The sequence below is a fragment of the Equus quagga genome, chromosome 2 (assembly GCF_021613505.1).
Source record: "Equus quagga isolate Etosha38 chromosome 2, UCLA_HA_Equagga_1.0, whole genome shotgun sequence".
Classification (NCBI taxonomy): domain Eukaryota; kingdom Metazoa; phylum Chordata; class Mammalia; order Perissodactyla; family Equidae; genus Equus; species Equus quagga.
Genome location: NC_060268.1, coordinates 169,683,976 through 169,699,326, shown reverse-complemented (window position 1 = coordinate 169,699,326; position 15,351 = coordinate 169,683,976). Strand labels below are relative to the sequence as shown.

The following is a 15,351-nucleotide window of genomic DNA, read 5'->3' as shown; positions in this document are numbered from 1 at the left end:
CTTCAGTATCAATGAAGAGAGATGAGCTCCCCAGGTTCTGGGAGGGCCTCATGCCAGAGGGAGGGAGGAGGTGATGCTTCCACTAAGCAAGGAACTTCTTTCTGGAAGTTGCACTCATGTCCTATATTTCTACAATAGGGGTTGTTCATCTTTGATTTAATCTTTGGGAACCAAGAAAGTGCAAGCAAAAATTTGCACATCATCTCAGGTGGCTGGAGGTTCCTCTAGTCCATAATGCTGCCTGTGTTAAGAACTGGTTCTACAGAGGGCACGAGCCAGGAGCTGAGGCCATCTGGGGATTGGGCAGCATCTCTGCTGAGTGGGAGTTGGGCGGGACGTAGTGAGAGGCCTCGTGGTCACTGGGAGAAAAGGAATGTCTCATCTGGTCAAGTTTTCAATACTAAATTTAAAGGGGGTGCCGGAGCAGACAGCCTCCCTTTAAGGCTGGGATTCAGCCTTGCCCACTGCGTTGGCCGGCTTTCCCAAGGCAACAGTGTCTGTGGGAGCGAAGCCCCGCAGCCCTCCTTTCTGCCCCTGGGTCAGCCGGTACCCTTTCTGAGGAGTGTACTTTGTCTTTCCTTTCAGAAACGGCCCCCACATCTGCATATTCATCTCCAGCCCGGAGTCTAGGGGACACAGGAATAACGCCTCTGTCCCCTTCCCATGTTGTGGTAAGAGATATGTATATGTGTGTGTGGGAGGGTGTGTGCTGATTACCTTTGCTTTCTTGGGTCTGCTGTCACATGACAGGCTGCTGGGCAGCCCCTCTTGTTTATGGGTGGAGATTAAATTGTTCTGCTTCTAGCCATGTGAGCCCAGCCAAGTCCCTGCCCCGCTCGGAGCCTGAAAAGGCTTTCTGTGTGTGCTTCTGGAGCCATTGGCCTGAGTGGGTACCATGAGCAGGAAGGGTAGGAGCAGCCCTTTAAAGATTCAGGGCTCGGAGCCTTGAGCATCCTGGAAGCATGCCACATCTGACCCGTGAAATGCACCAGTGAAATGCAGCGCCTTTTCGACTGTAGTTAACTGCCGTGTCCAAAGGCCTGTGGCTGTGTAATTGCTTTTGCAACAGCTTGCCTGGGAGAGAGGACCTGAGAGTGAGGGGGCTGGAGACTGGGCTCTGGCTCCCACCTCACCCCGCACTGAAAAGATGGGTATCGTGGGGCAGCTGTTCAAGGCACTTACACGAGAAAAGTACCTGGAGGAAAGGGCAGCTTTGCAGGAGCTGCTCAGATCCCCAGAGAAGACCCTACTGAGGAGGACTTGGGAACCATCACTAGGCAGGGGTGCCAGCTGGTCCTGGTTTTCCCAGAATTGTCTGGGTTTACACAAAAGCCCTGCAACCTGGAACTCCCTCAATTCTGGGAAAACTGGGAGTCTTGGTCACCCACGGCCAGATCCTGTGGTTTTCAGACTCCACTCCCCGAGGGTTCCCTGTAAGAGCTTCAGGGTCGCCTTGGGGTGTGTGGGGCTGGGGGGCAGTGTGAGGGGAGGTCAGGTGGCTGGGGTTCTCCCCACCTGCTCTAACTAATACACTTCAAATCCAGTATTTGTTGGTTTATAATTTGAAGTTCTATGGATGTCAAAAATAAAGTCTATACCTCTTAAAAAAGAAAAAAAAAGGTATAGAAACTTGGAATGGCCTGACCCAGTCATTTGACAGATGAGGAGAAGCTCTGGGTCCCCGAAGGGACAGGACTCACCTGGCTGGTTATGACAGGACTGGCCAGGGTCCCCCGGATGCCGAGCCCTGCTCCTGTGCGTGACATGCCCGAGCAGATGGAGTGGTCACCTGGCAGACGCACAGGGCACAGCTGGCAGAGTGTTTTGGGCAAAGTCTGGAGGTCTGCACAGGGACTTGGGGAGGGCAGCGAGGGGAAGATTGTGTCAGTCAGAGAACCACTGGGCTTCTGGCCCTGATGGTAGAATTTCCCTAATTAGCCACGTTCATGCACAGTTGATCAAGGGAGTGGTAGGTGAGCTGTAGGCGGGTGTCCTCGCCCAGGTCAGCCTGGCCCTCCATGTATGGGGCAGCTCCATTTCTCCCTGAGCCGCTCAAATGGGGGCTGAGGCTAGCCTGCCCTCTCCCTAGGGCTCACCATGTGGCAGACTTGAGCCAGAACGTGGGATGTCCTTCTGTCTGCAGTGGGTGCACAGCTGGGCAGGGTGGAACCACCTGGGGTGTCTTCCTGAAAGCCAGGCTTGGCTACCCCCACCACCTCCCCTCACTTGGTGTATCTGCAGAATGATGCCGACTCGAATGTCTCGGAGCAGCAGACGTTTCTCGTGGTAGTGGCCATTGACTTTGGGACCACATCCAGTGGCTATGCCTACAGCTTCACCAAGGAGCCAGAGTGCATCCACGTGATGAGGTGAGAGCTGTGGGCGGGCAGGGGCATGTGCTGGCGCCAGTCACCGTGCCTATGGAGACTTCGGGGTGGGCCTGGGGGAGGGGAGGGATTAGTTCCATGAGCAGGTGAGTGGCGGGTCCTGGACTCTGGCCCAGCTCATACCAAACGCATGGTACCACTTTGGGAAAGCCACTTCTGATCTCTGGGCTCCAGGTTCCTGGTCTGTAAAAGTTTTGGTTTATTCTTAGTTGATCTGGGGAAGGGCCTGGGCAGTATGTTTGAAACGTGGCCTGGGTAATTCCAGCGGGCGGCTTGGGCAAGAGGTGCCGACTTAGAGGGTATCTGTGATGGAGGATTTCCAGGCGCTGGCTTGGCCACTTACTATGTGACCTGAGGCAATTGCTGAACCTTCTAAACCTCAGTTTCCTCATCTGTGAAATGGGGATAATGATAGTACCTGCCTCACAGAATGTGTGTGCAAATGAAATGAGATTTCCTGTCATGTGCAAGCACATAATAAAATGCAAGCAGGGGAGGTGCTGGTTCTTCCAAGTGAAGACAAGTCATGAGATGACAGTAGAAGCAGAAAGCATCATGCCTGAGAAAAAGCGGCGTGGGGTGGATTTCAGCCAAGTGAACCTAAAGGGTCACCCTGAGGTTGCCCTGGGTCTCCTGGGACGCACTCTGAGCTGGGGACACTCCGCACCTGCCCAACCCCATGCAGCCGAGCTCGCCCTCACATCCACCCCTTCCACACGTGATCGACTGACTGTCTGCGAGGACTCTGGTCTATCCTGGTACCAGTGCCGGCTCCCCCGTGCATGGCCTTCCTGCAGAGTCTGTGCCCCTCAAAGCTTTGGGAGCCAGGGATTTATCACCCCGATTTCCAAATCCAGGGGTGGCTCTGAAGATGCATTCTGATTGGCTTTGTACTTCCTTCAGCTGGTAACTGTGCAATTTACTTATCACTCCCAGAGCCAGATCTTGTGCTTTTTTTTTTTCTTTTGATAAGGAAGCTTGGCCCTGAGCTAACATCTGTGCCAATCTTCTTCTATTTCACGTGGGATGCTGCCACAGCGTAGCTTGACCAGCAGTGCTAGGTCCGCACCTGGGATCCGAACCTGCAAACACCAGGCTGCCGAAGCAGAGCATGTGAACTTAACCACGACGCCACCAGGCCAGCCCTCTTGTGCATTTTTATAGAGTGCTATTTAAAGCATAAGTCTTAATAAAAGTGGTCCCCACCCCAGTCTTGGTGTAGGCCCTGCCTTTCCTCTGGAAAACTGGATGTCCCAAGAGGCTGCAGAGACCCCTGGGTGTCATCTCATCAGGAAATAATGAAAAGCCGGTTCTAGTGGAGAACACTGGTGATGGCATAGTCCTTGGTGTTCAGTCCCCACCAGGATTCTGCCTCTGCTGAGCTAGACAGATGCTGTGAGGGTCTGCTCTGCCATCCCGCAAGATGTAATCCCTGGATGGAGAAGAGCACAATGTTAAAAGCTAGAATCCATGTTTATTCGCTTTTATGTAGTTTTAAGAAATGTTATTTCCAAGAGATAGTCATGCAATGAAAATTGGAAAAAAAAGAAAAGCAGAAATAATGTTGAACTTGCTTGTGAGGAATCCTCACAAAGCATCAGCAGAGCTCAGGGCTCCAGAGACGTTCTCTTCATGACTGTAGAGATTTTGGAGGGAGGTTCTACCTGAATTTTAGTTCAGTCAGAACATATCAACATAACCATGGTAGAGACTGACAAAGTTATGAATGAGAAAGTTTAATTTTTTTGTATTTAAATAGGGATGAAGGAATAGAAATTTGAAGGGAAAAAACTCAGGAGGTTCTTTACCTACTGAACATGTCAGTGCTCATAGTAATGGAAAGTCCATTTGTGAAAGGTTGTGTGTGGAGTGCACCCCTGGCCCAGGCACCCTGTGTCTGCCTGGGATGGTGACCCTCCCCGTGTCTCAGTGGGGTCTCCACGGGGACTTTGGCTCCATGAGTAGAAGCCTGCATCCTGATGACGTTGACTGAGAAACTGGCCAGGGACGGCTCCAGACCCATCTGCACTGCAGATCTAGGTGGAGGTTGGCTCTCCATCCGGACTGTGATGGTCCCACTGAAGCTTAAGAATGCAGTGTTGGGAGCAGGTGTAGACTCTGCCAGGAGTGCAGCCGCCTCCTGAGGTGGGCCAGGGAGAGAGGTGTGGTTCCCCTCATGTACTGTGTCTCTATCAGAGAATGCTTGTAGGGGTGGCATGGTGAAGTGGCAGGACTGGAGCAGAGAGCATCCTGGCCTCTTGGCGGCATGGCTTCTCTGCCATGGCCCCAGGGATGGGCGAAGCCTTGAGTCACCTACCCTCTCCACCCTCCTTCCTTTACTCCTTCTTTCTATCTGAGAGAAGGAAGGAAGCTTCTCTGGGGCTCACCTACCTCCTGCCCTGCTTCATTGCCCCTCCCATCAGTTCCAGATGTAATCTCATTGCATCTGCCTCTTTGTCTGCCTGTCTGTCTGTCCCCACCTCTCCCCTCTCTGGCCCCTCTTCAGCATAGAGATATGCAGGACTGTTCCTGTCAGAGCTCTCATGCCACCTTGTCGCTGTGGCTGTCGCCCCAGTATGGAGGCGCCCAGGTCTGTTTCCTGCCTGCATCTCTTTGTGAGCTCAGGCTTGCGTCTTCAGTCCCCTTCCCCGGGAGCTCAGTGGCAGCGCGTTCAGATGGAGCTCCCCATGTCCCCCTCCAGCCTCCTTCTTGGCCAGGGCTCCTGCTTTCTGTGAGGGGCACTCTTCCCCATAGGCTCCCAAGCTTGAACCTCTGGGGCCTCGGCTCCTGCTCACCACCATGGCCATTTGGCTAGATTCACCCTCTGGACGGCTTGTCCCCACCTCATCCCTCCTCTTTCTTCGTTGGCTCTCTACCCTTGTGTGAGCTCTCTCACTTCTGCTCCCAGGGGAGGCCTGAGCCTCCTCCTCAGCCTCCTGGCTTCCTGTGTCTCCCTCCCTCTAGTATAGTTTCCTCTGCTCAACAGCAGCTCTGACTCTGCCATGCCCCTGCTCTAAAACCTTTAGTGGCTCCCCGTTAGTCCCTGATTAAATCTCTCAGGGTTCTCCTCAGCCTGGTACCAACCAACCTCGCAATCTTATTTCTCACACTTCCCATTTACACAGTCACTCTTCCCACTTACTCTTTCTTTAACCTGCACAGTCACTTAGCATATCCCGTACATGCTCTGTGCTTGCCCACCTCTGAGCAGCCTGCATTGTCCTTTCCCCACTTGTCTGTCACTCCTTCAAGTCTCTCCTGAGCCCTGCGTTCTTCCTCCACCCCACAGCTGGCACCTCTGCCATCTCTGATCCCTCATTCCCGTCTGATAAGGCAGGTGTTTATGTGTTTATACCCTATTTTGCTTCCAAGAAGATTCAAACCAGCACTATGTCTGCTGTTGAGCACTTGGAAATTAAAAAACCAAAAAAAGAAAAAAACCCATTACCTGCTAGGTTGTCAATTGTTTGAAGGCAGAGACATGAATGTTTCGTCTCTGTCACCAGTACCTGGCCCTCAAATGCTCAGTAAATGCTGAGTGAGGGGATCAGGCAGACCTTGTTACTGAGCAAGAACCTGGCACCTGCACCTTTCTTTTTTTTTTTAACTGAAGTTCTGTCTCCAGTTGCTACTCAACCCACTGAACCAGAGTGCGTGTGCAGTAGCTACTGTGTGCATGCACATCTGTAACAGTCTTGCACACAGTAGGTGCTCAAGTCCATGCTGCCTGAACTGGGATTGTGAAAGAAGGTCCCATAACCTCTGCCTTTCCTTGGTGGCAGGCGATGGGAAGGAGGGGACCCCGGGGTGTCCAACCAGAAGACTCCGACCACCATCTTGTTGACTCCCGAGAGGAAATTCCACAGCTTTGGGTACGCCGCCAGGGACTTTTACCACGACCTGGATCCCAACGAGGCCAAGCAGTGGCTATACCTGGAGAAGTTCAAGATGAAGCTGCATACCACTGGGGTAAGTGAGCCTCTCCCTGGCCCCAAGTCCTCCACATTAGAGAGCCTAGGTTCTTCCAGCCTTGGGGAGGGGGGAGGGTCAGGGATCTTTCCAACCAGGGGGCCCTCAGGTTTCTCCCGAACAGAAAGTAATGTCCATTTACCCTGATTTTAGAAACAGCGTGGAGCACACAACCCTTTTGTGGAATACACAGCACTCTCTGATGTACACGTGGGCAGGGAGATATTCAGAATATTTAACAGCTTGTTTGGCTTGGAAACTGACCGATCGGAGTGGACACGGGCTGGAACACAGGCCTAGAAGGCTGGGGGCTCCCTGCTGGGCCAGGAGGTACCCCTCCAGGTGCTGGATTGTTGGGAGATCGGGGATCCTGAAGGAGGGACCTGGGGGCTGGGAGCATTTGGTGGGCCCAGGGCAGTGGCTCTTAAGTAACCAGTTTGGAAGTAACAACTAGTAACAACTGGCCCATTAACCCTTTATGTGGGGAGGGGTAGCTCAGGAAATCAGGGCCCCAATAAGTGGAGGTCCAGCCCCCAAAGCAGCTATGCTCCCAGCCTGTGTTCTGTAAGATGTCTAAACCAGGCAAGCCCCCTCCCTAAGCTTCATGGAAAAGCTTGGGCTGGAGGATAGAATTTTTTCAATTTAACCATTTTATCCCTTAAATTTTCTTTAACTCTCAGTATTTAGAGATTCAGGATGGCAATAGTGATTAGCACCATGGACTCTGGGGCCAGACGACCTGGGTTTAAATGCTGCCCCTGCCACCTTCGAGATACTTAATCCAAGTCACTTAACCTCTGCTTGCCTTGTTTTACCTTATCCGTAAAATGAAGACACTGATAAAGCCTTCTTCATGGGGATGTTGTAAGGATTAAAGGAAGGAAAATACACCAAGCTCTTAGAACCATGCTGATTCTTAGTAAGTTCTAGTCAGTTGCTAGCTCCTATTATTATTGCTTTTATTTGCTATTAAGTGTTGGCAGATGACAAAACAAATGTTAATGGAAGCCCAGCAGCCAGCACCCTGCCTTCCAAGGCTCTGTGCTTATCAGTGTGGTTGTCTCTTTCTGAAGTGGACTGACTTCTGCTAGAAATGCACCCTTCCCATTTCACCTGATGGGATTCCATGCCAAAAAGCAGTCTTGCACAGGTGGAAGCACAGGAATTTTTTCAGTTGGAATTTTTCAATTCTGAGCCCATGGCTTTCTTCCTGGTGCTTGACCATCTTTCTGAGCCTGGGAGCCATCGCCCCAAAGCTGAGGTGTCTTTGTGAGCACCAGGGGTGGGAGGTGGCTGGTTGGGAGGAGTGAGCGTGTATGGATGGGTCAGGACAACTGACAGGCTCCTCAAGGCTGGTTTAGCAGCCTGATGCCCCTCACGCTCCAAAGGCAAAGACTGATTCGCCAGTCTGGCTCAATCTGGAGGCCTCACTGATTGTTTTCCTGGTAGTAATGAGCCCGTTGATTCTGGGAAACTTGGGGGCTTCCTTCTGATGTTTGCTCCCGCCCTCTGCCCATCCCCAACCTACGGGGACTTTTCATTTTTTAATGACCTCAGTCCATCCAGCCTCTCATAGAGCATCCTCCACCCAAGGACTGCACTCAGCAACTGCCTATCTTCTGGCAGAAGAAGGGAGGCAGGGATGCTGGGCTCCCAGCGGATTAGCCAGCACAAGCCTTAAAATAGGAGCTCTTCTATTTTGGTGACTTGGTTGGCAGCTCATTGAAGAGTGAAAGCTTGACGTCTGTTTAGCATCATGCACGTCAGTGAGTTGGCATGATTATTTAGGCCTCCATTAGGGGGACTCCCAAGGGTGACCATGTGTGTCCGCGTGTGGAAACAGTATGTAAATTGCATCGGGAGTGGCGCCTGCCTTTTCTCTCTTCCTGGGCTCTGTTGCTGCCCCCAAACTTCACTCCCAGAGGATCCAGGAGAGAGAGAGAAAAAGAGGGAGGGAGAAAAGGAGGGAGAAGTGAAGGTGGAGCTGCCAGGGAACAGCCAGGCCTTCCTACACATAAGGGGACAGTGCTGCCAGGCCCATTTTGGGGGACACGCCATCCTATTCTGCCCCTTAAACATCGGGAAACACAAATATGGCCCACTGGGTTCCCCAAATCTCCAAGTAGCAGTTCCCAAAGCCAGAGGGCATGTCCCTCCTTTGTCTCCTAACTCTTTCATCCTTCTCCTCCTACCAGGACCTCACCATGGATACAGACCTGACGGCAGCAAACGGCAAGAACGTCAAAGCCCTTGAAATCTTTGCTTATGCCCTGCAGTACTTTAAGGAGCAGGCACTGAAGGTAGGACACGTGCCAGCACCTGTGGGAGGAGGTGGTGCACCTGCCAGCAAGGGGAGCAGGTCCAGCCTCGAGGGCCAGAGGGTGGGGCTCTGCACTCAGAAAGCAGGATGTGCCCTCATGCACCGCTGGCGGGAATGGAAAACAGTGCAGCTGCTGTGGAAAACAGGCAGGCAGGTCCTTCGAAGGTTAAACACAGAGTTACCCTGTGACCCAGCAACCCCACTCCTAGGTACATCCCTAAGAGAAATGAAAATGTATATTCACAGAAAAACTTGTCTATGAATGTTTATAGCAGCACCATTCACAATAACTAAAAAGCAGAGAAACCCCAAATGCCCATCGGTGGATGAATGGGTAACTAAATGGAGTCTATCCATATAACTATACAAAGGAGTGACCTACTGACACATGGATGAACCTTCAAAACATTATGCTAAATAAAAGAAGTGAGATAAAAAGGCCACATACTGTGTGATTCCGTTTGTATGAAATGTCCAGAACAGGCAAATCCATAGAGAGAGAAAGTAGATTAGTGGTTGTTGGGGGCTGAGGGAATGAGGAGTGACTGCTACAGGGTATGGCTTTCTTTCCGGGGTCATGAAATTAGATAGGGGTGATGGTGGCACAAGCTTGTGAATAGCCTAAAACCCACTGAATTGTACACTTTAAAAAGGTGAATTTTATGGAAATTATATCTCAGAAAAAAAAAACAGTAAGAAAGAAAGGCAGGAGGCACACACGGCAGCTGTGTGATCCTGGGTGAGGTGCTTAATCTCTCCGATACCCCCGCTCCTAACCTGGGGCAGGTAACCGCACCTTGAGGGTCGTTTGCTATTAAATGAGATTTACACATGAAGTGCCTCCCTCGGGGCCTGGCACAGAGTGGACACTTGGGAAATGGTGGCTGCTGTCTATCCTCCTCCTCCACGCTCCCACCAGACCCCACGGAAGAAGCTCATGTGTGACCCCCTCGGGTCACCCTTGCAAAGGTTTGAGCAGTGATGGCCCAGCATGTGGAAAACAGCTAATTTCGAAGTGGAATGTGGCTGTCCTGTCCGTGTCTCCTCCCAGGGGCATGGAGACGCATGGGTGTAAACCAGATGATTAAAGAGGCTCGTGGATGGAGCTTTATCCTTTTTTCTCCCAAAAAAGAATTGAGAACTTTGGAAGCATTCTGTATTATGCGATCACTAGAAGAAATTTAGTGAATTCTAAAATAGAATAGAATAGACGAGAATCTTAGAAATAGGGCTAGAGGGAGATAAGGAAGGAGAACGTAATACTGCTTTCATCCACTCAAATACCTTCTTCTTTTTGGAGTACTTTTTAGGTGCCAGATCCTACATGAGTTCTGACGGCGTAGAAATGAACACAGCATGAAGGAGTGTGCAGTCAGTGGGTCGGTGTCGTGAGGGGGTAACTGTGGGTGTTCAGTGTTTGGTAAAGGCAGAGGTTCTGCCCAACGGGCAGCAGCAGGGATGGCTCCCTGGAGGAGGTAGACTGAGGGCCTCTCACAGGCAGCAACTGGAAGGGCACAGGAACAGCTCGGGGGAAAGAAAACAGCCAGCATTGTGGAGAGCAGGCAGTTTGGCGTGGGAGAAGGGCAAGGCTGGAGATAGAGTGGGAGCAGTGTGTTCAGGACGAGATTGTGCAGACCCGCAAATGCCAGGCTAAGGAGCTCCACGGGCAATGGGAAGCCATCAAAGGATTTCTAGTGGGGAACGCCATGGCCACAGGATGGTGTTAGAGGGAGGGAGACCACAGTGTCCTGGGGACTGTAGGGTGGGGGAAAGCCATGAGGAAGCTGCTGACTCAGATGCTGAAGCAGGTTTGTCTGAGGGCTGAGGGTGAGGTTCTGAGACGCGGAGAACAGTGGGGTCATTTGGGGAACGTGGAAACCAAGGAGAGAGAGAGAGGGGAAGAGGAAGGGAAGAAGTGGGTCCTAGGAAAAAATTCTTTCACCAGAAAGGGAGAGGGGAGAGGGCTGAAAGAAAGGAAGTGGAAGAGAGGGGGCTGGGTTCACTGTCAGGAAGACGGGGACCAACCGAAGGCAGGAGCTCAGTAAAGCCTCTGGGACCTGGAGAAGGGGAGAGCGCCATTGTTCCAGGTGGCAGCAAAGCATAAGAGGAGGCGCTCAGAGAGGTGGCCTCTGTCAGTCTGAAAAGCAAGGATCCCAGAGGGATGGGCTCAGTACCCAGTGGCCTAGGTGGCTGTGTGAAGGCCTGTCTGCCTGTACCACATGTGGCAAGTCTGAGAAAGATGAAGGAGCAGAGGGAGGCAGAGTCCTGGGGGGGTGGGGTGGCTTCTGGATTAAGAGGAGGAGCCATGGGGAGTCGGGGGAGATTTAGGACTTGAGAAAGCCACGACATGGGAGCGTGTTTCAAGTTGGCCAAGAGGAAAGGAGTGAACAGCCCATCTCAGAAGGGGAGGGAGGAGGTGGAGGGGGCTGAAGGTCAAGCAGGGGCACAGGTGGGTGAGTGGTCCCAGACATGTCAGCTCAGCCAGAGGCTCCAGGAACCTGCTAGCACCTTCTCCCAGCAGGGAACATGTTGTGAAGAAATTCTGTGAAGAAAAACTGTTTGAGGAGATGCATAGGAACTAGGCTCTTGACAAGACAGCTGGCTCATATTCGAGGGACAAATGGATTCAGAGGAGGGGATTATTGCCTGTTGGACCAGAATAAGCTACAGTAGAATAGCTCAGAAATCACAGACATGACGCAGTCTCGTCTTTCTTGAGGGAAGCAGTGAGAGTGCCTGACATGAGGTATTCACTCAATGCCAGGTTCCTTTGCCTTCCAAGCTGCTCTCCCTCACCCGGTGAGCAAACAGCTTATCTAAACAACTTTCCATACAGCTGCAGAAGCCCATCAGTCATATTGTGAGCCTTTTCCGTTTCGAGAGTTTAAAATAGCCTGGATGGTTAGAGGTGTCATGCTTAGAGTCCTTCCCAGCTCACAGCATGCGCTTACAGCTTTTATTTATTTATTTTTTGCTGAGGAAGATTAGCCCTGAGCTAATATCTGTTGTAAATCTTCCTCTTTTTGCTTGAGGAACATTTGCTGTGAGCTAACATCTGTGCCAATCATCCTCTATTTTATATGTGGGTCGCTGCCTCAGCGTGGCCACTGACAAGTGGTGTAGGTCCATGCCTGAGATCTGAACCTGTGAACCCAACCTACTGGAGTGGAGCGCACTGAACTTAACCAATATGCCATGGAGGCCAGCCCCTCACCTGCTTTTAAAGTCCAATGCAGACCTTCAGGGAAATCTGGATAAAAAACAAAAACAGAAAAACGGCTATTTCATGTTGGCCTAAAGGAGACAAGTTTTTAAAAACATGTTAAAAAAAAAAGTTTACTGAATATACTTAACACCCCTGCTGTACACTTAAAAATGGTTAGAATGATAAATTTTATGTGACATGTATTTTATCGCAATTAAAAATGAAAAAATTTTAAAGGGAGAAAATAAAGTTTACTGATCAAAAAGGAAGTTATTTGAGTGAGAGGGTGGGTCAGTCCCAAGAAAACTCTTTGAAACAACATGGAAAATAAGACATCAGTCAGGAAAAAAAAAATCGACAGCGTAGTAATCTCCTGAAATGTGTCCCCAGAGCTGACTGTGATGTGGAAGCGTGTTAGTGTGAGTTTGGGTTTGATTTCAGACTTGTCTGTGAATGTGGCGACGGGGGTGTGGGGCGGTGGAGGAAGGAACCAGCATTTATCAGAGGTCTTCTCTGAGCCGGACATACCATGTGTGTTCTCATTTAATCTTGCCAGTAACGCTGTGGGTTAGTTTTATTCTGCCCATTTTACAGATGGGAATATTGAGTCTGAGAACTATTCTAGAGACACATTTTGCCACATGGACCTGGTGGAAACCTCTGACGCCTCAGCCCATCCCATTTATCCACAGGGGCCCCACTGATGTGGTTTAATCTTCACCAAAGGTCAAGGGCAGCGTGGTTCTTGCTTCGGCCATGTCCTTCACATCTTTCCCGTCCTGCCGGGAAAACTCCCCTGATGGGCTGGGGCTTGTGGTAAGGTAGAGGACAGTGACAACTCGGACAGCAACTGCCACCAGCTGTCAAGCATTCCTGTGGCCAGGCGCTCAGAACAATCTAGTCAAGATCTTGGTCTTCAGAGTCAAGATAGACCTGCGTCTGGGTCCAAAATTTGACTCTGTCACTTTTGAGCTGTGCAATCATCAAAAAGATATTGAACGTATCCAGGCCTTAGTTTCCCATCTGCACGATTATGTATTTATTTTTTCAATTATTTTATTGAGGTCATACTGGTTTATGACATTGTGTAATTTCAGGTGTACATTATTATATGCCAGTTTCTGTATAGACTGCATCATGCTCACCACCAATAGTCTAATTTTTATCCTTCACCATATATATGTGTCCCTTTACCCCTTTTGCCCTCCCCTTCACCCACTTCCCCTCTGGTAACCACTAATCTGTTCTCTTTATCCATGAGTTTGTTTATCTTTCACATATGAGTGAAATCGTAGGGTGTTTGTCTTTCTCTGTCTGGCTTACTTCATTTAAAATAATACTCTCAAGGTTCATCCATGTTGTTGCAAATGGGATGATTTTGCCTTTTTAATGACTGAGTAGTATTCCATTGTATATATATACTGCATCATTTTTATCCATTCATCATCTTTAGCCAAGTGTTATGGCCACTTGGGTTGCTTCCACGTCTTGGCTTTGTGAATATTGCTGCAGTGAACATAGGGGTGCATAAATCTCTTTGAATTATTGATTTCATGTTCTTTGGATAAATACCCAGTAGTGGGATAGCTGGAGCTCATGGATTTCTATTTTTAATTTTTTGAGAAATCTCCATACTCTTTTCCATAGTGGCTGCACCAGTTTACATTCCCACCAGCAGTACATAAGGGTTCCCTTTTCTCTACATCCTCTCCAACATTTGTTCTTTTTTGTCTTATTAATTATAGCCATTCTAACAGGCATAGATGATATCTCATTGTAGTTTTGTTTGTTTGTTTTTGTCTCGAGGAAGATTAGCCCTGAGCTAACATCTGCCAATCCTCCTCTTTTTTCTGAGGAAGACTGGCCCTGAGCTAACATCTGTGCCCATCTTCCTCTACTTTATACATGGGACGCCTACCACAGCATGGCTTGGCATGCGGTGCCATGTCCACACCTGGGATCTGAACCGGCAAACCCTGGGCCCCCAAATCAGAATGTGCTCACTTAACTGCTGTGCCACTGGGGCGGCCCCTCATTGTAATTTTGATTTACATTTTCCTAACAATTAGTGATATTTAACATCTTTTCATGGGCCTTTTGGATATCTCTGTGTCTTCTTTGGAAAAATGTCTGTTCATATCCTCTGCCCATTTTTGGTTGGGTTGTTTGTTTTTTTGTTGTTGGGTTGTATGAGTTCTTTATATATTTTGGAGATTAACCCCTTGTTGGATATATGATTTATAAATATTTTCTCCCAGTTGGTGGGATGTCTTTTCATTTTGTTGATGGTTTCCTTTGCTGTGCAGAAGCTTTTTAGTCTGATGTAGTCCCATTTGTTTATTTTCTCTTTTGTTTCCCTTGCCTGAGTGGACATGGTATTCAAAAAGATGTTGCTAAGACTGATGTCAAAGAGTGTACTGCCTATATTTTCTTTTAGAAGTTTTATGGTTTCAGGTCTTACATTCAAGTCTTTAATCTGTGTGGAGTTAATTTTTGTGTATGGTGTAAGATAATGGTCTTTTTTCATTCTTTTGCCTGTGGCCGTCCAGTTTTCCCAACACCATTTAATGAAGAGACTTTCCTTTCTCCATTGTATGTTCTTGGCTCCTTTGTCAAAGATTAGCTGTCTGTAGATTTGCGGTTTTATTTCTGGACTTTCAATTCTGTTCCATTGTTCTGTGTGGCTGTTTTTGTACCAGTACCATGCTGTTTTGATTACTATAGCTTTTTATAGTATATTAAAAATTATTTTTTAATAGCTTTTTCTCCCCAAATCTCCTGAGTACATAGTTGTACATTTTAGTTGTGGGTCCTTCCACTTGTGGCATGTGGGATGCCACCTCAACATGGACTAATGAGCCGTGCCATGTCTGCTCCCAGGATCCGATCTGGTGAAACCCTGGGCTGCTGAAGCGAAGTGTGAGAACTTAACCACTTGGCCACGGGGCCAGCCCCTATAGTATATTTTGAAGGCAGGGATTATGATGCCTCCAGCTTTGTTGTTTTTTTCTCAGGATTGCTTTGGCTATTCAGGGTCTTTGGTTGCCCATATGAATTTTAGGATTCTTTTTTCTCTTTCTGTGAAGAATGTCATTGGGATTCTGATTGGGATTGCTTTGAATCTGTAGATTGCTTTAGGTAATATGGACATTTTAACTATGTTTATTCTTCCAACCCATGAGCACGGAATATCTTTCCATCTCTTTATATCTTCCTTAATTTCTTTCAGTAATGTCTTATAGTTTTCAGAGTATAGGTCTTTCACCAAAAGGGGCACAGTTATAACCCCTTCCTAATGGGATTCTTGACTGGGTTAATGGAGGCGAGGTAGGCAAAGTGGTTAACAAGGGTACACACAGGACGCTCTCAGCAAATGTAGCTCTCAGAAAGTCATCAATCCTCCCAGCAAACTTATGAGCTAGGTATTATTATCCCCATTGTACAGGTAAGGAAACTGAGGGCTGAGAGGT

General features: G+C 49.1%; 1 protein-coding gene across 3 annotated transcripts in view; it reads left to right on the top strand.

Annotated features, from left to right (window-relative positions):
- HSPA12A (heat shock protein family A (Hsp70) member 12A) overlaps nt 1-15,351 on the top strand; it is a 72,886-nt gene that overhangs the window by 35,456 nt on the left and 22,079 nt on the right. For all 3 annotated transcript variants that reach the window (XM_046652143.1, XM_046652142.1, XM_046652144.1), the window contains exons 2-5: nt 586-671; nt 2,242-2,369; nt 6,170-6,356; nt 8,552-8,656. In XM_046652143.1, the coding sequence (XP_046508099.1) occupies nt 586-671; nt 2,242-2,369; nt 6,170-6,356; nt 8,552-8,656 (506 nt within the window). The remainder of the gene's footprint in view (nt 1-585; nt 672-2,241; nt 2,370-6,169; nt 6,357-8,551; nt 8,657-15,351) is intronic.